Genomic DNA, 23,611 nt, shown 5'->3' on the forward strand with positions numbered 1-23,611 from the left:
AGACGAGCCATTTCTTTCCAAGGACAACAGGCAGACATGTCTCCAGGCACCTGGGGGCCTGGGGGGCCAGGACGAGACCCTGACAACGGGGACCCCTGCTGGAAAGCCATGCCTCTAAGACGGGGCTCTCCTGCCTCGGAAGGGTTTACCGGACCACCCCTGATGTCCCCTCCTGCCCTGGGGCGCAAAGACGCAGGGGCACAGGGAGGCCCCGGGCGGGAGAGCCTGCTCTTTGGAACAGGAATTCCCACCAACAGCTCACATGTCAAAGCCATCACGTGGCCAGTGGACAGGGAGGTTTTCCAGCAAACACGCATGACGTCACCCATCATCTCTTCACCAGAAAACACCAGGAGGCGGGAACAAAGGAGCCAGCACGCGTGAAGGCTGTGACCGCAGACACCGGTTTATTCCACAGGGGGCGGGATTCACAGCGTCTGAGCCCCCTGCCGCTGAGCCCGCACAGACGCCGGCGCCCGGGCACAGTTCCTCCACGGCCCCCCTCCCCCACCCCCAGAACCTGGCAGGTCTCCCGCGGTCTCACATTCACAGAAGGCCGTGGGGAGAGGGGGGATGGGGCTGGGAACTGCCCCCTGAACCAAAGGCACTTAATGTAAAAAGATAAAGCACAGTGGGGACACCGACGACGTCCCTGCGAGTTCACAGGCTGAACCGGAACCCACAGCCACCGCCGGCGGGAGTCCCCGCACGATGAGAAAGACACCCATTTCCTTGGAAAAACAAAGTGCACGTGACGATAAAGACTGGGCAGGGCCTCTCCGACCCCGTCCTTTTCCGAAAATACCTAAGGGAACTCTTATTTTACATGATTACCATTACCCGAGGTTCACGCATGAGGAAAAACAGCTCAAAAGCAGCCTGTCGTAAACTCTCACCGGGAAATCAAAACAGACTCTGATACATTCACAGAACTGGCGAGTGGCAGCCCCGGAGGCCCTGCGTGCGTCCCCTGCCTGGACAGAGGGGTCACCGTGGGTGGGACCCTGGGGTCTGCCCCGGCGTCCAGAGCCTGGGTCGCACGCAGGCCGCCTCCGAAGCCTCGCCGCGGTTCCCTCCACCCCCAGAGTCAAACAGGGCCCCGGACTCCGGAAGCGCGGTGCAGGGCCGGCACTGATGCAGGCGAGCAGTTTGGTCCGGCAGGCGGTTCCTTGGGCGGGCGGGCACGGCCCCACCTCGGGTGGGGATCTGCGCACGGGTGGCCGGTCCCGCTGCAGGAAGCTGAGTGCGGGTCAGACACGACTTCTCCTGGGGCCCGGAAGGCCTTTCTGGGCGCTTAGCTGGCGGTGGGCAGGCGGTCGGCGGCGCAGCGGAACCCCAGGTTGGAGGCGGAGCTGTCCGGCGTGTTCTGGCTCCGAGCGGCGCAGCGGTACCTGTAGCAGTAGGACTGCGCAGAGGGGAGGGGGGTGAGTGCTGGGGGCGGGGGGGCCCGCAGGCTGCGCCCACGCCCCGCAGACAGGGCCAGCCCTCCTGCACACGCAGCGCGCGCGCGGCACCCCCGAGTTCAGCACGGACCAGCCAGGGTCCGACGCCTCACGCACGGGACGCAGCCGCCAACGACGTCAGGGAGCGGGGCTGAGAACGAACCGCGGACGAGCACCGGTTACGCGGGTGAGGGCGCCTCCACGTGTCAGACCGATAAGCAGCCACTACAAGCCACATCTTTACGTAACATTCAACGGCAGGAAATGCCCGTGGTGCAACGGCAAATGAAGAAGCCGGAATACAAAACCGGATGTGCATCTAGGTAATGAAGTCCGCCGGAGAAAAGCAGCCCGCAGATTCGAAACGCACTGCGGTGCCCGGAGCACCCGCCCTCGGGCCAGGGAGCCCGCGCCTCCCACACTGCGCGTGCGTGCAGGGCGCTCACGGCGAGTCGGCTATACAAGTACATCCGAGGAGGGTCTCGGAGTTTGCAGGCGGGGAACAGGGCTAGGCAAAAACCCAGAAGCGCCCCGAAGAAGGAGAAAAGTCGGAAGTTGTAACAGTGAAAAGCACATTCTTGAGAATCGGCAGTCCTGCCCTCTCAGCCCTGGAGCGGTGCAGGGCGGTTGCCAGCCCGTCACGCATCAGGGCCTGGGAGAGGCTGTGGGGCCCAGCCAGCCCGGCCAGGATGACGGCCGCCAGCTGGAGGGGTGCGTGAGTCCCGCGCGGCCATCAGAGCGCCACCCCGGGGGTGCAGGCGCGCACGCAGGCCCTGGCCCAGGAAGGAGACGGGCAAAGCCACGTGCCTCCCCAGACTCGAGTCCGAGCAAGTATGGAGTCTTGCCTCCTGCCTCCAGCTGCGTCTTGTAGGAAGCAGAGAAAATCATTCTTTTATCTTCATTTTATGTGTATCATTTGCTTTATAATTTTTAATGCAATGGAAACGTTTTGTGTGCACACCAGGAAAGCTGAAAACCAGCGACAGCAGGAAGCCCTGGGCCGCTGTTGGGCCTCCGCAGCCCCGGCACCCGCCCTGTCAGCGAGGACGCGCTGAGCCCCCTGTCAAGGCTGCTGTGGGCCAGGGCGGAGCGCCCCGGACCACCCCGCCCCCACCCCGCGGCCCAGTTTCCCGGGCGAGCGCTCCCTGAGCGGACACTCCCCAAAGAGCAGTGGGTCCGAACCCCAGAGCGGGCCGCCAAGGGGACACGCTCTCGAGGAGGACGCGGCCTGGTCTGAACGTCCTCGCTGCTCCCTCCTCCCGAGTCCACTTTTGGCACCAAAAACAGCTATTATTAGCGAGGTTAGAGCTTCGGGAGGCTGAAATATGGGTCATTTCACTAATTAAGAACACTTCATCAAAGTGGCTAATTACTGTGTGAAACTGATCTCAATACCTGAGCTAAGAATGTCGTCCCGGACTCGGGGACGATCCACCTGAGAGGTGACTTGCCCGCCCCAGGGCTCTGCAGGCAAGTGGGACACAGCGGGGCCTCGGTGACGTGGAGACTTTCCGGGACAAAGGCGGGCCACGGAAACTGCAGCTCATCCCAAACACCCTCACAGAAAACCGCCCGCAGCCGCCAGGTCTCCAGGTGCCGTGGACTCCAGAGCCAGATGGAGAGGGTGGGGGGCACTGGGGGGTCCCCCTGCAGTGGGCCGAGCGGAGGCCCCACGGGGATGAACTGAACCCACTAGGTGAGCGGCTCTGAGAACGCCCAGGCACGCACTGGCGGCGCCCTCCCAGGGCCCGGGCGGGCGGGCTCTGCGTGGCCAGCGTCCGGCTTGTACACTTGCAGAGACACTGCGGCCCAGGGTGCCCAGGCCCGTGGCCGAGCGCTGGATGTGGAACCAGAGCCCTTCGGGCCCCGCCCCAGAGCCGGGCCCCTGCCGGGAGACCGCGTGGCCTCGTTTCCCCTCCTGGGCCTTGCCGCCTCCCCGGCATCAGGGGGCCTCTCACCGGTCACCAGCAGACTGACCGAGGTCACGCAGTGGCACCAGCCTCCGGCCAAACCGCAGCCACCTTCAAAGCAATGTGATATTTTCTAAATGAACTACGTTATTTCCTTTTTGTAAAATCTGTTTCCTTTCTTTTAGTGATTTTCACCTATTCACCTTAGGAATCATTGCCAGGATCCCCCCGCCTATCCAAGGACTCATCAGTTGGATCCATATTCAAGGGGAGGAGGAGAGACGGCCTGATTGTAACAGAGACGGCGGCCAGGCCAGGGTGCTGGCTCCGCAACAGGTCTCACTGAGACTCCGCCCCTGAGTGCGGGGCTGCACCACCGAGCACTACCCCCAGGCGCTTCATCCGTCAGCCCCTCCTCAGGACCTCCCGCAGGTGTGACTGGCGGGCGTGAGGACCGAGGCTCAGAAAGGCTCAGTCTGGTCCGGGGGTCTCAGAGAGCAGGGAGCAGTCAAGACCCCCGGCCCAGATCTCATTCTGGGGTCCGCAGCTCCATCAAGGAGCTACGGCCTCCACTTTCGGCCCAGTGGGAGGGGCCGGGCTCTGGGAGTAACCGGCAGCCAGCTGTGACCCCTTCCTGCCGCCCTCCCTCCTGGAACGCCCTCCTCCCCACCCCTTCGGCCAGGTCAGCACTCCGAGTACATCACTACAGCTGTGAAACGAAGAGGTACGGCTTATACGCCAAAGGAGAGAGATCAAGTGATAAAAACACTTAATCCCTGCAGAGTCCAAAAAGGGGGGGGGGGGGGGGATAGGAAAAAACAGATGAGACGGGAAGAAAAACAAACATCAACACGCCGAAATGAAGCCCGGCCACACCAACAACCCGCTCGCTGAGCATGAGTGGTCTGCGCAGCCAGCGGGGAGGCAAAGACCACGTCGGTGGATTCGGTGACCCGGAGGACGTGAACAAAGCCCCCGAAAGACACAGACCCCCCCGACGTTAATCAAGAAGCAACAGATGCTCCGCACACCCCTGCAGCTACAACTAGATGGAACCGAGAGTCGTAACTCCAGGCCCAAAGCATTCCCCCGGGGAATTCTATCCAACAGAAAAGTGGGTTTCCGGTTGTGAGTACACAAAACGGAGGGTTTATTCTTGTGCTATTACTCACTTGTTACTGTGCTATTTTCCACTCTCACAACTGTGAGCCTCCTTCTGCCCCACCACGTGTTTAAGAAAGAAACACGTAGCTTCTACACAAACCCTCCGGAACACACTCCCGGGAGGGCACTGGGGCACCCTAGTGTTCGTGCTCACACCGTTTGCACACGCTTCATTCTCCCCATTGTTGCTTGAGGAAAGAATCTTCTGGCCCTCAATTTGTACAGCGTTAACTCGGTTCCCAACTAAGAAAAGTCCCACGTGTCAGTGACAGAATGGGTGGCAATTACGGTTTCGAGACACTGTGGTGCAAAGAGAGACTCATTCCCCCAGTTTTCGGGGAAGTCTGCGCCCCCGACAGGAGGGTGCCGGTGTTCTTGCGGTGACAGCGTGAGCTAGAGAAGAAATCTGGGACCGAAGACTGATGCGCACACAGACATTTAAAGTACTGGGCTGACCTGGGACAATGGTTTTAACTTGAAACTAAAGTGAGAATTTCAAAGATAAATGTGTCCACATCTTATAAATGCAGGGGTAAAGCAGAAAGTGATGACCTCAAGTCCAGGAACTCCCTCCTAAGTGAGCGGATCGGAAACTCCCAGACACGCAGAAGACGTTCTCGCCCCAACAGACGCGCCCCCCTGCCCCAGCGAGTCCCTGACGCGGCGGGCCCCGGACGTGGCTCCGTGTCGGCGTCGCCCTGACAACGTAAAGACCCCGGTGCCCCGGGCACGCTCCCGAGAAACCAAATCGGAATGAGGCAGGAGGGAACCCAGGTGTCAGTCTTTTTATCGATTCCAGATGATTCCAGTGTGCGATGAGGGCCGCTGTGTTCGGGCGGAGTTTGTCGACGCGGCCGTCACCAGATCAGTGAGCAGCTTAACTTGGAGGCTTTGCGGGAGGTTCTGAGGCTCCCTCGGCCCGGACGGACTGAGCTGCCCCGGACGCTTCCCGCAACAACCACCTGCAGAGTGTCACCTTGCACCGGGGCAGAAAGACAGAAGGCCAGGTGCTGGAGATGCTGAAATGCGCGACTTAAAGAAAGGGGAAAGAAGTGCTGTTGGGTTTCCAAGCCCCTTGGAGTGGCTGCTGAAAACACTCCCGAGCCGCCCTGCCTCCCCAAGAACAGCCGCTGCGGCGACGCCCTCGGGGCCGACGCTCCGCGCCTGGGACGCGCAGAGGCTTCCACCAGGGACACCGTCCCCCCCCCCGCCCCCCCACCCCCGACAGCCGACCCTCACCTCAGCAGGAAGCAGCCGGCCACAGGAGCCCAGCAGGGGTCAGGCCGTGCTCCCAGGCGCACGCGCTAGAAGAGGCACAGGCCCACGCCGGTTCACGGGCCGGCCTCTCAAAGGGTCCGGATCCGACACACAGGACCAGGCTGGCCCGGGTGGTTCCCAGCGCCTGCCCCTGGTGCCGCGGCTCCCTGTGCCTGTGCCCAGACTGTCTCCCCGGCTCCGACGGGGTTGGTTAGGCGTGTACTCGCAGAAGCGGGCGGCGCACCGTGGGGCTGCTGGGTGCGGTGGACCCACGGCCTGCTGCCGGAACACCGACACAGGGCGCAGTGACTCGGCTTACCTTGTGGCACATGTAGGAGCCGCCTTTCTTCACCCGGTCCTTCCCAGACGGGGGCCCTTTCTGTGGGGGAGAGAGCTCATGAGTCTGCTGCGCAGCTGCCCTGGGGTGGGACAGAGTCCGCCTACTCCAGCCGCACCCCCGTGGCGGCCCCAACTCCCGGGTGCACTTCCCCTGCAGGCGCCATGCAGGCCTCACGCCTGCACCCCTCCCCCTCCCGACACCCACCCCCTGGCTCCCAACCACCCTCTGAGGTCCAGCCCCGCCCCTCAACGCCACATCCCCCGCTCCAGCTGACCCGCAGTTACCCGGCGTCCTAGCCGGCACCCACTGCCCCGGCCACCGCTCTGAATTACGTGATGACGTGCTCGCCATCCTACTGCGTGACGCCTGTGAGCCCTCCGCCCACTGCAGGGAGGGATCTGCTTTGTCTTCAGAACAATGTTAGGTCAGATTCACTGAGGTACAATCTACATACAATAAACTTCCTAACCTTCCTCAGTGCAGAATTCTGGTGCGTTCTGACGAACAGAAGGTCACGTGCCCGCCGTCAGAGCACAGCCTCCGAGCACAGGGTGCCCCCAGGGCTCTGCCCCCAGGGCTGCGCGCCTGGCCTGGCAGGAAAGCCGCACTTGCCAGAAAACACCACGAGGCAGGGGGAGCCGCCACTTTGCCGAAGACGGGAGAATCACTTGGGGGGGTGTGGTGGCCGGAGAGAGTCCCCTGCGTTTACATTCACCGGAGCCTCAGGAGGCGGCCCTACTCGGAAGTGGGGGCGTGGCAGGTCGGCACTTCCGGGTTAAGGTGGGGTCACACTGACCCACTGGGAGCCCCAAATCCGACGGCTGGTGTCCGAGTACCAGGGGAGAGGCCCAGAGGCGCACAGAGGAGCCAGGTGAGGGAGAGGGGGAGGCAGCGGCTGGGGGGCCGGGGGGCCGGAGCCCAGCAGGCAGCCGGAGATTCTGGCGCCCGGATGAAAGAAAGAACACGCTCACAGGGAAATCACGCGTGTGGACACGGGCACACCTGGCACTCACCCGCCCACCTCTCCACGTTAAAGAATCCCCGGGATAACCTGGTAAAAGCAGGTGGTTTCCCTGCTCTGCTTCTCTCTTCTCGGGAGCGCCGTACTCCCGGACCCTCAGGGAAAGGACAGACGGCCACGCCGGGACGGGGCAGGAAGGGAAAAGCCACAGAACCGGACACGGGGCGACCGACCGCACAGGCTGCCAGCGGGGGGGTGCTCCGCACAGGACCTGACGCGCCAACCCAGTAACCTCCGAGAACAATCCGGTAAGGACAGAAGACTGGGAAGAAGAAGGACAGGGAACTAATGTAGAACCTCACAACCTAGGAAGCTGCCGGCATGGCTCACGGCCCCCCCGCTCGCCCCCCACCGCTCTGCAGGCGGCACTGCAGGTGCGCAGGCCCAGCCACCGACGGCAGGAGCGGCCCACGGCGGCTGGAAACCACGGCGAGGGGGGCTGACCGGGGGGCTGACCAGGGGGGCTGCCCAGGGGAGCCTGGAGTGACAACTCGGACAGCGCCCAGGGCGGACCAGAAGGGTTTTCTGGTTCCCTTCCTTTGGTTAAAAAAATGCAGTAAACTGTTAAGATGCCTGAAATCTAAATGGTAGGCACATAGGTACACATTACACAATTTTCTGTGCTTTCCTGAATTTTTAGAACACTTGATAACTGAAAGTTGGGTGGGGGGGGAGGACCAGCAAGGGCTCACTGACTGTAGCCTTCAGAAGCCACGCCCAGGGTCTGCACTTGCTTCTGCGGATGACGAGGAGCCTGGGAAGCTGCTGCTCGGAGGCAGGACGGGTGGGGCCTGCTCTCCGGGAAGGTGGTCCCGGCCGCAACACCGCAGAGAGGGGGGAGGCGGGGCCCGGCCGGGAGGCTGGCGCGGTGACCCCGCCGAGGGACGACCAAGGGACGATCGTGGCTCGTCCGCTGGCAGCGGCGACAGGAACCAGAAGCTGCAAAGAGCCCAGCGATGGGCATGCGCTTCCCCGGGAGCCGGGGCTGAGTTCTCCACACGCTGAGTTTCCTCCGAGTCAGATCAGGAAGCGCATGAGGCCGCCGTGACCCGGGGCACCGCCCACGGGGACGGTCTGCAGAGCGAGAGCAACGTCCCAGAGCGAGCCAGGGCCGTGGACACGACGGGAGTTTCCCCGCAAGGCCCCAGAAGAAACTCGAGCACTTGCGAAGCCGAGAGCCGAGAGCGCTGCGCCCCACGCCAGATGGTCAGATGGCGGCAGGCACCGCCTGCCAGCGCCCGGGCCTGGCACACCCCCCTCCCCCGAACAGGCAGACGCCTTATCTGGGGAAAGGCTCCATTTCCGATTCCAGCAGCCGAGGCCAGGTCCCATGGCGCCAGCAGGCGAGAGCCGCCTCTGCCTGCCACACGCCCCGCCAGGTTTTCACAACCTGCTCTCGTCTGGAAGACGGGAGCGGTCTTTGACCACTCTTCCCACCGGCCCCGCCCGGAGGGGCGAGGGAACCCAGAGAGAAACGACAGTTAGGGAAGAGCTCAGCTCTTTCAGCTGTCCCGAGAAAGGAGGCCCGAGTCCCCCGGTCACTCGTGCGCGGCCCACGGTTACGACGCGGGGAGGGGGAAGCCAAGGGCACCGAGCAAGGATCCCCACCTTCTGGACAACGGCCTGGGGCGCAGAGTCGGGCAGAGGCTGCGATCGCTCTGAGCTGTTTCACTCAGATGAGGAGAGATGACACAATTTTCTTGATCGTTCTCTCTTGTGCCTTTTTCCGAAAGGGTAAGGTTTAAACTAAGCACACCAAGTTCCCAGATGAGCTGGCTCTGGTATAAATACACACTCTTCGACCTGAGTTATGAATATCTAGTTTGCCAGGGATGGGATTTTTACACGGTATTTTCCTCCCAATCTGTTCGCACAGCAAAAGAACATCAGACGTGTTCTTCTCAAGAGAGGCGCTTCCCACACGCACAGCCACACAGCGCCTCGCTTTCTGGTGGTCCCGCTGAGAGACAGACCCTGGCTTTGGAAGCGGGGCGGCGCTCCAGCTGCTCTCAGCACCCCCCACACTGAGCAGGCCCACCTCAGACGCGTGTGGTGTCTCCGATTCCCGAGGTGCACGAGGAACGGAACTGACACCCCCCTAGTTCAGGAGCCCGTCACCAGGTGACTCGGCCTCCGCCCAGGAACACCATGCCGCGGACCCCACCAGGCGCCGATACGGCGCCAATGAGTCCTGCGCAGTTATTTACGGAACAGAGCTCTTACAGGCCGAGTCCCTCCCCGAGTTCTCACATCACGGCCCGGCCCAGCAGCACAGAATGCCCCGACACTCCCCCACGCTGCCTTTGGGCTGAACTGAGAGACAGGTACCTAGCGTGCCCCTGGGGAAACTCCAAGGCTAACCCCAAGAGCACACAAACGCCCCTGAGAAACACAGAAGTCAAGTCCTCGCCCCGGGGCGGACGCGCCGAGGCCGCTACTCACCGGGTTGCGGGCGTCCTGGGCGGAGTGGTGCACCGCCCACCAGTCGGAGGTCCACTCCCACACGTTGCCCACCACGTCGTACAGGCCGTAGGCGTTCGGCGGGAAGGAGCCGACCTGAAACCACACGGGAAAGCGCGGTGGGGCCGCGGACCTCGCCAGGGAACCGCGGCAGTGTGGGAGAGCACGAAGAGCTGTAACTCCCAAGTCTGAGCATTAATTTTCATCCCGCAGCCAGCACGCAGTCTGGCCCATGCAAAAACAAGGAAACACAGGCTCAGGCGTTTTTGGCTTTGAGCTCTCGGGGCAAATTAGATATGCCAAGAGAGTCTCTACACACCGCGTGGTAGGGAAGCCGGCAAAATCGGTCGTAACAGAGCAGTATGGGCCACAGACCCAACCTGCACCCCAGCATGCAGCGCCTGACCGCCGAGCCAGGGCACCGACCTCCTTCCCTTGGTCGTCAGGTTACAAAGTGACGACGGCCAACACCACTCCGGTCATAGGTGTGAATGAACCAAAATTACACCTGGGTTTGTTTTGTCGGGGTGGCAAACAGTGTATTTGTCAGTATGCTGTGGAATTTCAGTAACCGGTTTACTCGTGCAGGAGAGGAAAGGGCTCACGGTGCCGCCGTGTCTGACGGGGCGGATGACACTGAGACCTTCGAAAGCGTGACCGAAGCGCTGTGTTCGACCCAACGCACGTTCGCCGTCGGAGCGGAGCCGCACTGGCCACACGCGGCCACTCAGCACTGACAGACCCCACGCTGACACTGTCCTCTCCACCGCCCCACCCCACAACTCAGCATGTGATCCAGGGGTGTCCGGCCAGCGGCCCAGGGTGGCTGTGAGTGCGGCCCAACACAGAATCTTAAATTAAACAGCATGAAGTTTCTGCGATTACGTGTCACGGGGTATTTAACGTGTGGCCCAAGACAACTCTTCTTCCAGAGTGCGGCCCAGAGACGCCCCAGGCTTGGACTCCCCCGATGCTGACTTTTAGCCTAGGCCATTAGCACCCACACCCCGAGGGGACCCTTCCAAGGAGGAAACTGAGTTCGCGGTCTCTGGAAGTACCACAGACAGTCCAGGTTCTGCAGCAAGCGGTGACATCCCCGAGAAAGGCGGGTCACACCCATCTCGGGCTGGAGCCACAGCGCGACGCCTCTGTCAGGGGAGGAAGCGAGGGGCGCCAGAAACCCCTCAACTGAACAACGGCAAGAGCAGAGCAGTTTTTCTCTTTCAGTGACTCAGATTTGTTTCAACGTTTTAAAATAGAAAGCTCAAACAAAAAGTTTCATTTTTAACTTTAAAAAATCAAGTTATCCTTCTTTTTTAAAAAAAAAACCTTTCCCCTGTACCAATGAAGTGGGACTGAAGGAAGGAGCAAGTTGGAATTCCTTTCTGTGTGGCCTCAGGTGACGTGGGAGCGCGGGGAGCTCGGGCGGTTGGAGCGGGGGCGCTGCTCCGGGAACCCATCCCGGGGGCGGGGGCCACGGGCGCCCCCGCTCTGCCGGGTCCTCTGCCCTCGCAGGGGACACGGTCCGGCCCGCTCAGTGGGGCGCTGGCTCGCTCCACGCGAGTCCACCAGAGGCAGGAAGGAGCTCAGTGACCCAGACCTCAGGCAGCTCAGCGAGGGAGAAAAGAAGACGATCCGGGAATTTTTTTTACAAAGTCGACTCTGAAAGGCTGAGGGAAATGTTTTTAAATTTCTGGTAGGTCAAGGGCCTTCTCCCTCTTCAGGTCTTGCAAACTGTCTTGTGTATAATAAAACACATAAGACACACGTTTGTTATTTGTTTATTGCTTCAGCTGAAGTTTTGGAATCATTTGGTCACATTCATAAATAAATGCTGAAAGAGTTGTGTTTGCGTGGAGCGAAGACACGAACATTAAGCAGCGACAAGGACGTGGGAGACCAGTGTAAGCACACTGCAGCCCGAGAAACAGCGAGCCCGGGACGGCTGCTCCCACCGGGAGGCCGCCCTCCCTCCCCGCCTCCCTCCCTGCTGCGTGGAGAGAGGAGGGGTTAGTCTGGCCCTGCCTCGGCGGCACGTGGCGGCACCAGCAAGGGGGCAACAGTGAGAAGGGGCCTGGTGCACGCACGCACGCACGCCCCGCGGGAGCTGTGCCCAGGCGCTCCGGGGAGTGCCCTGGCCGGACACTCAGGAGCCTCATCGAGAAAGTGTTCTAGTCTTTGACGCACTAACGTCCCCGCTGGGGATGCATCTCACGAGTATTACCAGGGACACAACTGAACGTTTATGAACCAGACAGTCACCGTTTCCGCGTTCAGCCAAAAGGACAGGCACAGCCTGGTTCGTGACAGTAAGCGGCGGATACGTGAGGCCCGCTCGGGGAGCGGGGGGGTCTCCCGCAGGCGCTGAAAGACCGTGTGCTGGCGAGGAGCTGCTCGGGACAGGCGCACTGTCCCAGCCGGGAGCCACAGGGCTCGGAGGGCTGTGGTTGGTCTGACCCAGGAGCAGTGCCAGGCAGTGCACGGCACCTCCGCCCAGGAACGCCCCCCACGTGCCGGCGGCTCGCCTGGGACTCGGGGGCAACAGCGCCCACCCCCCAGAGCTGCATCCACACTCAACGAGGCTGTCCGTGCCGACGGCTCAGCGCCACGCCCAGCACCCGGCCAGCACAGCCCGACCACCAGCCACCGTCAGTGTCGTTGACAGGACACGGGAGGAGACGCCCCAGACGCTGACGGGGTGAGGTGGGCGAACGCAGGGCCTTTGGGTTTTCTCCCTTACCCTCTCCTTGTGCACAGTGGGGGGCGAGGGGGGTGGGGGGAGCCAGGCGGCCATCCGCCCCTCCTCGCCCCGGTCCCCAGAGCTGCCAGGAGCCGCACTACTCACGGGCGCGGTGCCGCGGAAGCCGTCCTCGCCGGTGTCGACCACGGGGAACTCGCCCTGCCAGATGTTGGCGTAGTGCCGGCCTCTGGGCTGCAGCTTGTTGCCCCAGGGGAACAGCCTGTTGTGGGGGAGACGCAGGGTCAGCCGTCCCCCCCGGCCCAGGCCTCCGGACCGGACCGCAGAGGAGGGCAGGGGCCCAGTGGAGGCGGGAGCGCGGCTCGCCCACCCCGAGTGAGCCACGTGGACTCAAACTGCAGACGAGTGAAGATCACGGCTTTCACCGGGATGCTGTGACGTCTGCGTGGCGAGCGCCCGTCTCGTCCCCCGGGGCCCCGGTCTCCGGGGAGCTCAGGGGCCGGAAGAGGCCGCGGCGCTCACAGGGCTTCCGGGAGGCCGGGGGGTCGGCCTCGCCCCGACTCCCGTGGCAGGGGGTGGGCCACCGTCACCCCGCACACGCTCACAAAGGCTTCACTGTTTTAAGGACCTTTCCCAGGTGCGGCCCGCACACCGGTCGTCTGCTGAGTGGCTCCCCGGGCAGGAGGGGAGGCCTGGATGGAGGAGCGGCGGCTGTCGGACAGACTCTCTAACCAGAATGGGCCGCAGGTTTGGGAAGGGTCAGCGCGGGGCGGGGCAGGACGGTCCCCCGTACCTGTCGCGCAGGCCCCCCCGGCAGCTGTACTCCCACTCGGCCTCCGTGGGCAGGCGCTTCCCGGCCCACGCGCAGTAGGCCGCGGCGTCGTTCCAGGAGACATGGAGCACCGGGTGGTCTGGCCTGGGGACAGGGAGTAAGGGGGACACGGACAGGGTCAGGGCACGGGAACCAACATCGCCCACGGCAGCCATGGGCCAGCTCGGAGCCACCCAGGGCTAACCGACACAGCAGGAGCAGCAGGCCCAGCCATTCTGGCCACCTGTGGGCCAATCCCACAGGCCACGGGTCCCCAGAGTCCCTGCAGGAGTGGCTGGGACTCCCTGGGCCCACCACACAGCCTTGGCTTCCCCGTCGGCCCAACCCCACACCCCCACCCGGACCCCTCATAGGCACCCCCCCCCCCAACAAGCATTCTGCTCACTGAGCTGTGCCAGCACCTGTGTCCCCAGAGCCCAGCCTGGGACACTTGGCCTTGACTGTGTGGCTCTGTGCTGCACTTTAGCAGCCACTCTGCCTTACCCCAGTCAAGTCCAGCACATCTGTTCTCGAAGGGTGTGAAGGGGCAGAAAAGGCCGGGAGAGTTTCAGATCAGAGGACACAGGCATTCACCCAGCACCAGATAACCTCGACCCGGCCTGCTCGACTCCAGGGGGCTCTGCCCCCTCACGGGTCCCTGGTGCGTCTCTGAGCTGCCCCAGGGACAGACCACGGCCGCACGCCTCCAGCAAGGTGCACCGGGTGCCTGTTCGGGGGCCAGGCACTCACTCCCTGTTCGTGGGACTGAGAGATCGTGTCCTGTCTCAGAAACGGACTCGGGGGCTGGAATGCATCCCCTCCGGGCTGCCCCTCCCTCTGAGCTCCGTCTCCTGCCGTTAAACTGGAGAACGATGTTCCCTGGGAGCCCGGAGGCCCAAGCCCACCCTGAGGCGCCCCAGGGCCCCATGTGGCGTTCCGCCTCCCAGTCCAATTCCCCTGTGCACGTGCCGCAGCTGAGCTCCACAGAGGCCCGGCTCCCCGGCCAGGAGGGCGGGAGCCAGGACGTTGTTGGCAAACACAGGGACTCAGGGGCTCAGAGCCCTGCCTGAAGTAGGTCAGCGGGCCGTCTCCTGGGCTGCGGAGACGCCCCCCCGCCCCTCCCCCCAGCCGAGAGCGCTACTCCACTTCTGCTCCAGCTAATCGTCTCCCTGCCGCCTCGAGCCTCGCCACCCGACATGCCGCTCCATGGGCGTGCGGTCGGACATGGCTCCGACGTATGTCGGCACAGGGCTGGAGGGGACGGGCCCCGGCCCGAGCTTCCACGGAGGCCACCCGGCCGGACACACTGCTTGTCCGCAGTCAGTCTTCTCACTGACCAGTCACGCGAGGAGCACGGGACAGGTGGCCGTGACTAGACGTGGCACGCGACTGGCAGCTGGCCCGTCAGAGGGGCGGAGCCCCCGGGGAGGCAGCTCCTTGACGTACGAAGGAGGCGGAAGGAGGCGCCGAGAAGAGCCCTGTCCACGCCGGGCGCGGCAGCACACGGGCCTTCCCATGAACCTGTCCCTTCCTGCGGGTCTACCTTCCTAGGCACCTGCCGCAGGAGTGTCCCGCCTGCGGCCCCGGACGGCTGGGAATGCGGCCCAACACAGGATCCTAGATTCACTTAGAACATTATGAGATTGTGTGTGTGTGTGTGAGAGAGTGTGTGTGTGTGAGTGTGTGTGAGTGAGATTACGTGTCGCAGGGTATTTAGCGTGTGGCCCAGACGCCCAAAGGTGGGGCCGCCCCGTTTCAGGCGAGGACGCGGCCGAGCTCCCTCTCATCGGCACAGCCGTCTGTCCCGGAATGAACCGCGTCCCTGGGGAAGGACCCCGCAGCTCACCTGTGCGCGACCGTCGAGTCAGGCCCCTCGGGGTGTCTCCAGTCGGCGCCTTTCACGGGTAACCACCAGGGAGCGGCTGCCACCTCGGAGCAAGCAGAACACGCTGGAGTCAGCGGCCAGCTGCGAGGTCGCCCGCACGCGCCGCCTGGGCTCCGTCCAACTCCACCACCAGACAGACGCCCTGGCCGGGAGGCCAGAGACACAGGCTTCCTCGTGAAGAACCCTGAAGAGCAGGCGCTTCTCGCACGGTAAAGCAGCGCTGCCGCACCAAGGACGCGGGCGCTTGCTTAGGGGGGCTGCCTCTCCGAGACCCCGCAGGGGAGGCACCCCAGGCCGTCCTCTCCGCCCGACGGGTGCTGCCAACAGGGGGCAGCACTGCTGCCCAGCAAACGACAGGACGACTGGCGCTGGGTGAAGGTCGGTGACGGTGGGCGGAGCCCAAGGCGAGCGCAGGGCAGAAGGCTGGGGCGTGTTTTCCAAAGAGCCCAGGGTGGTGCCCAGCCCAGCACCTGCTGTCTGGCCCCCAGAGCCCTGGCCGTGACAACGGTGGCAGCAGCCCCCACCACAGACCATGGAGGTGGCCACGCCTGCAGCCCTGCAGTGCTGGCCAGTGGCTCCCACGCCTGCAGCCCTGCCTCGTGGCCCCGTGAGCCCAGACGCGGCAGCAAGTGGTCCCCAGTCGGTGACTGGCTCAGAGCCTCGCCTTGGAGCCAAAGATCCGAATCACGGCTCTGCAACCCACAGTGTGACTGACCCTCGGCCACCTAACCGCCCCGTCCAAACCTGTTTCCTCAATTTCAGAGACAGGGACGGAGCGCGCCCTCCTCCCGGGCAGTTACACGGCAGGGTGGTAACGTGCCGACACCCGGCCAGGAGCGAGCCCCCGGTAAAGAAAGGCACGGGGTGCGCCCACGGCCTCGGGACAGGCCGGCAGCAGGAGAGCCACGGAAGATCAGGTCCTGCAGGGCCACTAAGGCTAGTGAAGTGGCAGACGCTCGCAGACGGCTCTCCCAGCGGAGCCCGCGTGGTCGCCGGGGTGGTCACCGGCACCCCGGGGAGCTCAGTGGACGAGCGTGGAGGGAAGGGGGCGGGCCGTCAGTCACAGCGCCTTCTCCACCCGCTGCACGAGCCCCTCTCTGCATTTCAGCTGTGTTTTCACCTTTCTCAAAATAGTAAACATAACGTGCTGAACATGGTGCGTATTTTCTTCCATCTTCCATATTGAAATGACACAAAAATTCACCAATTTTGATAAGCTTTTTTTTTAAATGCATGCTGATATGACAGCTGTCACAATACAATCTAACAAAATTGTTTCAAGTGAAGTTAAAGACACTAAGAGCTACGAGAGCCATCTTCCAGGAAAAAAAAAACAACTTTCTGGCCGACCCAGTAGATAAACTAGCACCTAGACCAGTCCCTGGCACATGCGGCAAGAGCGACGACACAAGAGTGAGCTGCCATCGCTGGTTCTGTCGGTGACCGCGTGCTGCGATGTCCTCCTCGACCCGTCAGAGGACGCGCATCCTGATTAGCGGAAATCTGCCGCGACGCTCCCGCAGCAGGAGCCTCGGCCAGCCGCCAGCTCGCCCTTCTCCGGAGACTGGTGGCCGAGGGGGTCAGAACACGGGTCGCTCCCAGAGGGCTCTCAGGAAGAGCACGTGGCTGTCACCTGGCATCACTGTAGTGACGTGAGAAGCACCTGCAGGTAAAGTAATGCCCCCCAAAGCAGGCGGCACCCTTAGAGGGAGAAGTGGGGGGCGGGGTGAAAGCAGGCAGGAAGCACCTATTCTCCAAGCCTGAGGCCTGGAGGAGCGCCAGCCACGCAGCGCGCACCTGCGAGACGCCGCACGTCCCAGTGGCGACGGGCAGATGCAGGTCAGGAGCCGTGTCCCCAGGTGACACTCGAAGAGGGAAAGACGAGTAACCGGTCACCCCACCAGGAGGACGGAGGAAACCACGGGGGACGTCACTCGTCCCAGCCAGGCGCCCTGGGAGAGCCACCGTGTTTTCTGGCCGAACTGATGGCACGTCTGTCAGGAGGCGCCCTCCGCTCCCACGTGCCGCTGCCAACGGCGTGTTTTTACGAGCTTGTTCTTGACCTGCTGGCCGTGCCTTGAAAACGAGTGCCGCCCGACTGCGTTTAGGAACTGAGAGACAACCCTTGAGAGTCGTACAGGAGCCGAGTCATCGAGGCCATGTTGCCCATTCTGACGTATCTCTCTCTTTTTCTGCATCGGAACAGCCTTCAGGTGCGCTGTGTGCAGGGGACCGGCAGCAACGAGAGTGGCTGGCGTCTATGATAAACCCTGCCCTAAAGGGAAATTGGGGGGCCGTGTGGTTGCTCACCCCCACACTTTCTGTTCAACTGAGCCACTTCCAGAATGTGGCTCATCCAGGGAGGAAGGACTGTGGTGACTTATTTTTAGTCGCCCATCTCCATAGCAACTGTCTTGGGCTTAAGTTGAAACAGCTGCACCAGACAGCCAGCGGCCAATTATAATGTAAATAGGATCCGGGTGAGCAGCACTGTCCCCGTGAGAAACAGGCTGGACGGGGGAGCTCGCCCCTCCCTGGGGACGCGGCCAGCCCCGCAGTAACAGCCCCCAGAGAAGGGGAAGAGGGCAAGGAGCCGTTATTCCGCCGGAGGTGGTGGCTGCGCTTGCACACTGGTCTGGAGGCAGGTCGGCGCAGGCAGAGAGACACAGCGCCGCGTAACTACGCACTTGCGCAGGTGAAGACGGCAGGTTCACGGCCCTACCACCTTCCCTCAGGAGTCACATGCGCTCGGACAGGCCGGTGAAAAAGATGGCCGTCTCTCGAAACGCAGTACGCGCGCACCAGTTACGCCTATAAAGAGTGCCTGGGCCAATTTTCCAGCGGGCACCGGGGAACAAGGAGGAAGGACCCGCGGACCTGTTCAAATCCGTGTGACACTTAAAAGAAACGGGAGGCGGATCGAGCCACCGACAGAGTCACACAGAGCGGAGAGCAGGCTGGGGAGCCCTCCGCCCAGCGCCCGGTGCCACGGTGGAGAGCGGGCGGCGCGCTCGGACTCGGAGCGCGCACACACCCGGCGTCAGAACAGGCCGGCGGGCGGTCTGACAGCTCACTGCCAGCTCCCCCCAGATCGGGCGCATGACTGCTGGACGGAATGGGTGAGAGGGGAAAACGCACGTCTTTTCAAACACGGTATAAATATTTACAAAACTCGAGGCAAATATGAAACTTCCCAATACGTTCTGCTCCCACTCCTAGCGCAACAGCTCTCGCTGGAACACGACGCGCCCCGCCCCCCCCCGGGCGGCAGGCGGGCCGGCCAGACAGGCGGCCGTCCCTGCGAGAGGCTGGAGGCCCGGCCGAGGGACCGCTGCGCGCACGGGACCCCTGCAGGCGACTGGTGCTCTCGTTCCCAGGAGAGAGCGGCATGGACACGTGCAGAGTCGATGCGGGCTTTTCAACTGCCGACAGAAACAAGAGAAAAGGACGCTTCGCCGTTTAAAAATCGTCTTTCCCTTCTTCAGGCACAGAGGCGGCCGTGCACCGGGGTGCGGCCGCCTTGAAAGCACCCAGCAACCGGCCACCGCGGCGCGGGCCCAGCTGGGGACCCACCGCGCCCCTGCGAGGGAACACAGCAGCCCCCAGAAGTCACGCGAGAGAAGGAGGAAAAAGCGCGATGACTTAGCGAGACCGACACCCCCTACCGGAAGTAGGCAGCGCCCGCAACGAGGCGTCTGCGCACAGGCGCATGCGCACTCCCGCCCCAAGGAGCGGTGAGCGGGCGTGCGCGCCCCGGGCTGTCTGCAGTGGGTGCCCGGTTCGCTGGGCTGCGGGGCACGTGCGGCGGTCTTTCGGGGCCACTTTTAATTTCTCAGTTACCTACAGGGAGCAGGCTTTTACACAGGCGTCCGAAGTCTCTTCTCTCAACGGAGCCAAGAGACTTGACTTCGCGTTGGAAAAATAAAAGCAAGCAACAGTGAACACATTAACTATTTATTCATTTAATTGTACATGACCTATATGCACCATGCTACCGCGAACTTTATTTTTATGTCCACCTTCCAGGTTCACCATCGACAAGCACACACGTTCTCACGGCTTTATCAGGTTGTACGTTGTTCTCACTGACTGCCTTCGCTGCTTCCCCCAGTCCCATCTGGACCGCACGACACACCCTTTGCACGGCTGCCACACTTTGCACGTTTGCCACGCAGCTGCACCGTCAGGGACCCGACGCTGCCCCAGCATCGCGCCCCTCCGGGTGGGCTCACCTCGGGGTCTCTCTGGCCGTTCGGGTAGCACTACAGCGAACACCCTCAAGCACCTTCATGTCCACCTTCCGCTTCTGCGAACCCTCCCGACGGGGCCCCCTGTCCCTGAGAGGGGGTCGCCACAGCTCCTGCTGAAAACCGTCACTTTGAAAAACCGACGGCGTCGACCCATGGTGCGTGAGCGCCCCCACCCCGCCCCCCAACAGAAGGCCCGCCGGTGCACAAACCACAGCCGTCCCCTGGGATGTCGACCACGCCTCTCTCGAGGAGGCTCCGCCCGGGCGCCTTCGGCGGTTCCGTGTCCACGGGCAGGACCGGGGTTACGGAAGGTCTGAGTGTCTCCGTCCCTTACTGCACTATCTGCGTCCCTGACAAGCTCCGAGGCTCCCGACCAGAAAGGGTCAAACAGAGGGCAGAGCACAGACAGGGGCCCTGAGGAGGGGAAGTCCTCCCCCTCCTGCTGTCCGGGGAGGGGGCCCACACAGGAACAAGCCCACCTGTCCGTCATCTCTGAGACAGAGGAAGAGGAGGCGCGGCCCTGCCCCGGAGGGGACAGGCCCTCCTGCCTCGGGTCTCGGGTCTCAGTCGAGGACCTGCTTCCTGCCTGTCTGCAGGGACAGCCGCCGGCGCGGAGGGAGCTCCTGGTCCCCACACTGCACGGCACCCAAACGCCCGGCCAGCAGGGATTCGCTGCCAAGGGCCAGGGAGTGAATCGAACCCCCCCTGGGCCGCCTTCCCGACGTCTGTAGGACACCACCAGGCGCCCACCGCTGAGTCTCCCCGAGGCTCAGGGTCCCGGGGACCTTCCCCGGGCCCTCCCATGTCCTGCCCCACCTGCCCAGCCCAGAGCCCGCAGGCACGCTCGACCCCTCTCTCCCCTCTCCCCGTGGGCTCTCAGATGAACTTCCGAGTGTCAGACCGCTGGGGGCGTCTCTCCTCCCACCACCCTGTGCAGAGGCCGATCCGGTCTCACAAAGACAAACCACACACAAGGCGGACTGGGCTCTTTAAAACTCGACTGAGACCCGAACCCCCGGGGCCTGCAGAGCCCTGTGTCCCCCGCCTGCCACCTGCTCCTCCAGCCCCCGACCCCACGAACCCCCGGTCCTCACTCCCTCATCACCGGTCACACTGGCCCCTACCCCTCGTTTAGGCTCCAGCTCAGGGTCACTTCCTCAGAGAAGTCGCCCGGACCACACAAATAAAAGAGCAAGAAGACCCCCAGCCCAGCACCCCCCGCGCACTTTCCACCCTGTTCTCGGGCTTTGCTTAGCTCTCGGGCGAGTGGCAGACGGACAGCAAGCCCACCCATCTGGGGCCTCCGTGAGCTGGAGAATAAACCGCTGGGAGGGGTGGGACGCACACCCAGGTCCCCGCGGCACCTGCGGCACCCAGACTGCTGCCACCCGAAGCACACCCTGGAGACGCATCTGTGAAGGGGGTGGTGTGCACCTGTCCCCAGGGTCTCCACGTGTCCCGGCCCCTCCCCACCCTGGTGACCCTATTCTGGACAAACTGCACTTCAACAGGGTCTTGGAGGAGGGTCCCCATTGTAGGGAGAGTCGGCTTGGCTGGCGGGTTTCCCACAGCTCTGTGGAGGGGCAGGTGCCCAGGGAGCAAAGGTGTCCCCTCCACCCCACCTGGCGCTGAGGTGCGCCCCCCCTGCCCTGCAGGGCCACGGCTGCCTCTTCTGTGAGGGGCGGGCCCCGTGCCAGGTGAAAAGGCCCGCCCCCCCAAACTATCGTCTTTGCATGAGTTCCCCCTGCAGCTGGCCACCCCCTGGCATGACCCTAACCCCACGATCTACCTCTGCCCCCTGCAGAGGCTCACCACACCCACGCCGGCATCTGGAGGGAGGGGCGTCAGAGTCACTGTTAGTTCTCACCCGAGTCCGACCTCAGAAGACCCGGGACGTGAGAAGGAACTCGAGGCCGCCGGGGCAGGTCGTGCGGATCTGAGCCTCGGGGCCGGGTGCGGGCTGTGCGCGCTCACCGGGAGCAGGCGGGGACAAGCGGGCCCTGCTCCGCCGGCCTCCTGGCTTCTCGCCATCCGTCCGGGGTTATCGCGCTCTGGCTTCCTGGGCCCGCGCCGCACGCTGGCTCTGGCCGGCAGCCAGGCAGACAATGGCTCCTTTCAAGCGCAGACTCGAGACAGGAGCTGTTACCGTGCTCTTCTCATCCGATCCCATCAGCCAGCCCGGACCGCCCTCCCCAGTCGCTGGCTCGCTCCCCCAACCCGAACCCCGATGCCGGCCAGCGCGTTCGCGCCAGGGCAGGGCTGCTTCCCAACGCCGGCGGGTCACGCCGGGTCTGAGCCCTGCAGCTGCAACAGCTGAACGCTCCAGCAGGTGACACCCCCCAGCGTCCTTCCACTTTTGGACAAATCCTCAGGAAGTGATCATGAGGTGACAGGTGTCGAGGGCGGAACAGAAAGGGTGCCAGAGGGCAGCCTGGGACCTGGGGAACCAACAGCAACAGCCATGGCGCCGGTGAGTGTAAGGAAACAGTTTTCGTCTTTAAATCACAAATAAAGAAAGCATGAAGGAGACGAGCAAAACAAACAACGCCGTCCGGGACCTTTGCGGTGTCTGCAGACGCACCATCCGCAACAACTGTAACACCGCGGGCGGGGGAGGAGCCCACAGGTGGCTACGAGGTGTCTAGACTTCCTTGAGGTGCTACAATGTTACTCTGCAGTGAAGTGCAGACCGAGCTCACAGCTGCAGAACGTCTGTCATCAAAGTCCACGAACAGCGAGCGCTGGCGAGGGTGTGGGCGGGGAGAGCCCTGTGGGGTGTGAACTGCTGCAGCCCCCATGGAAGATGGGGTGCAGGTCCCCGAGAACATTGGAAACAGAGCTGCCTCATGAGCCAGTGATGCCGCTTCTGGACTTGTGTCCAAAGAAATCCAAACGCTCATTCTAAAATACGTGTGTGCCCCCATGCTCACAACAGCGTGGTCTGCAGCCGCCAAGGCTGGGGCGCGGCCCAGGCTCCCGCCCACGGACGGCCAGAGGAAGAAGCTGGGGTACACACCGGCACGGCGAAACACCACTCAGCCGCAAGGAGGAGGCCATCTGGCCATCTGCAACCACACGGACAGGACGGTATCACACGGACTACGGGGCAGTGTGCTCAGTGAGGCAGGTCAGACGGCGAAGGACAAATGCCACAGGAGCCTGCTTACATGCGGAGCCTGAGAAAACAGAACCACTGAATGAACAAAGCAGAAACAGACCCACAGACACAGAAAACAAGGTAACGGTTGCCGCGGGAGACTGGGGGGGAAAACCGTGTATGAGTATCATTAGTAAGTGAATAAAGTGGAAAAAAGACTCACGAGAACTTGAAGAGGCACTCCCCCAGAAATAGCAAAATCTGACCATCAAAAGTCCATAAGGTATTTTTAAACCCATAAATAGGTAACATTTTTGAAAAACATGGCGACGATACAAATCACACATAAAACTTGTGAAACCAGACAAAGGTAAGTGGTCCCATCGGCGGCCCCCCTCCCGGCTGGGAAACCACTGCAGCGCACTGGGCGTCAGCATCGGAGGCGACGGGGGAAGGTGCACGTGGTCGCTGTGTCACTTCTCAAAACTGCACGTGAACCTACAATTATCTTTGTTTTTTCAAGATTCTATTTATTTATGTTTAGAGAGAGGAAAAGGGAGAAAAAGAGGGAGAGAAACATTAGTGTTCGCATGCCTCTCACACGCCCCCTGCTGGGGACCTGGCCCACAACCCAGGCATGTGCCCTGACTGGGAATCAAACCAGCAACCCTTTGGTTTGCAGGCCGGTGCTCAATCCACTGAGCCACACCAGCCAGGGCTACAAAATGTTTATTGAAATATATCTAATTGGTCACTTCTGGAGAGTATAGGGAACTAACTCATTATCATAAAGGCTGGAGAACACAGGGTCCGGCACAAATAATGCCCGTTTCATTACACAGTCACCGGCGTGCCGTTCTGTAACATAACATCACACTCAAGCACAGCACAGGACACTTCAGGTGAACCGTCCACATCGAAACTGTCGGTCATCACACCGGTACCACCACCCTCCCAACCACACCCAGGCAGGCCCTCCTTCTGCCGGACCCCGTCCTTCCTGCCGGAATGGAACGGAACGGTGCCCGCGGGCCAGGAGACAGCAGCTGGAGGGAACCACGTCTGTATAAAAGTTCGTCTGTTAATAAGGGGAGAGACCACTGACGACCCGCATCTCCAGCCCCCAGTGAGTGAGCGGATCCGGGCACTGGGCGCGAGGGACAGGTGGCACCCCAGAAAGCTGGGGGGCAGACTCCGGGAACCTGCTAGGGCCGGATCTGCCCAACGTGAGGGCCTGCCGGGGGCCAGGCCTGTGGGTCCGGCCGCCTGCGTGCAG

At 62.6% G+C, this 23,611-nt stretch overlaps 1 protein-coding gene across 2 annotated transcripts in view; it reads right to left on the reverse strand.

Moving 5' to 3' along the window:
- Positions 1–385: 385 nt before the first annotated feature.
- The window catches only part of SUMF1 (sulfatase modifying factor 1), a 35,916-nt gene continuing 12,690 nt past the window's right edge, over positions 386–23,611 (reverse strand). Inside the window, exons 4-9 of one of the 2 annotated variants that reach the window (XM_045856507.1) lie at positions 14,950–15,032; positions 13,086–13,208; positions 12,440–12,554; positions 9,577–9,690; positions 6,093–6,152; positions 386–1,405 (exon numbers count right to left, since the gene is read on the reverse strand). In XM_045856507.1, coding sequence (XP_045712463.1) covers positions 1,295–1,405; positions 6,093–6,152; positions 9,577–9,690; positions 12,440–12,554; positions 13,086–13,208; positions 14,950–15,032 — 606 coding nt within the window. In that variant the 3' untranslated portion in view covers positions 386–1,294. Of the gene's footprint in view, positions 1,406–4,138; positions 5,549–6,092; positions 6,153–9,576; positions 9,691–12,439; positions 12,555–13,085; positions 13,209–14,949; positions 15,033–23,611 lie in introns of those variants that run through there. The other variant, XM_045856508.1, reaches the window with a different exon arrangement.

This window comes from Phyllostomus hastatus, unplaced genomic scaffold (assembly GCF_019186645.2).
Source record: "Phyllostomus hastatus isolate PE091 unplaced genomic scaffold, TTU_PhHast_1.1 phas_scaffold_129, whole genome shotgun sequence".
Classification (NCBI taxonomy): Eukaryota; Metazoa; Chordata; class Mammalia; order Chiroptera; family Phyllostomidae; genus Phyllostomus; species Phyllostomus hastatus.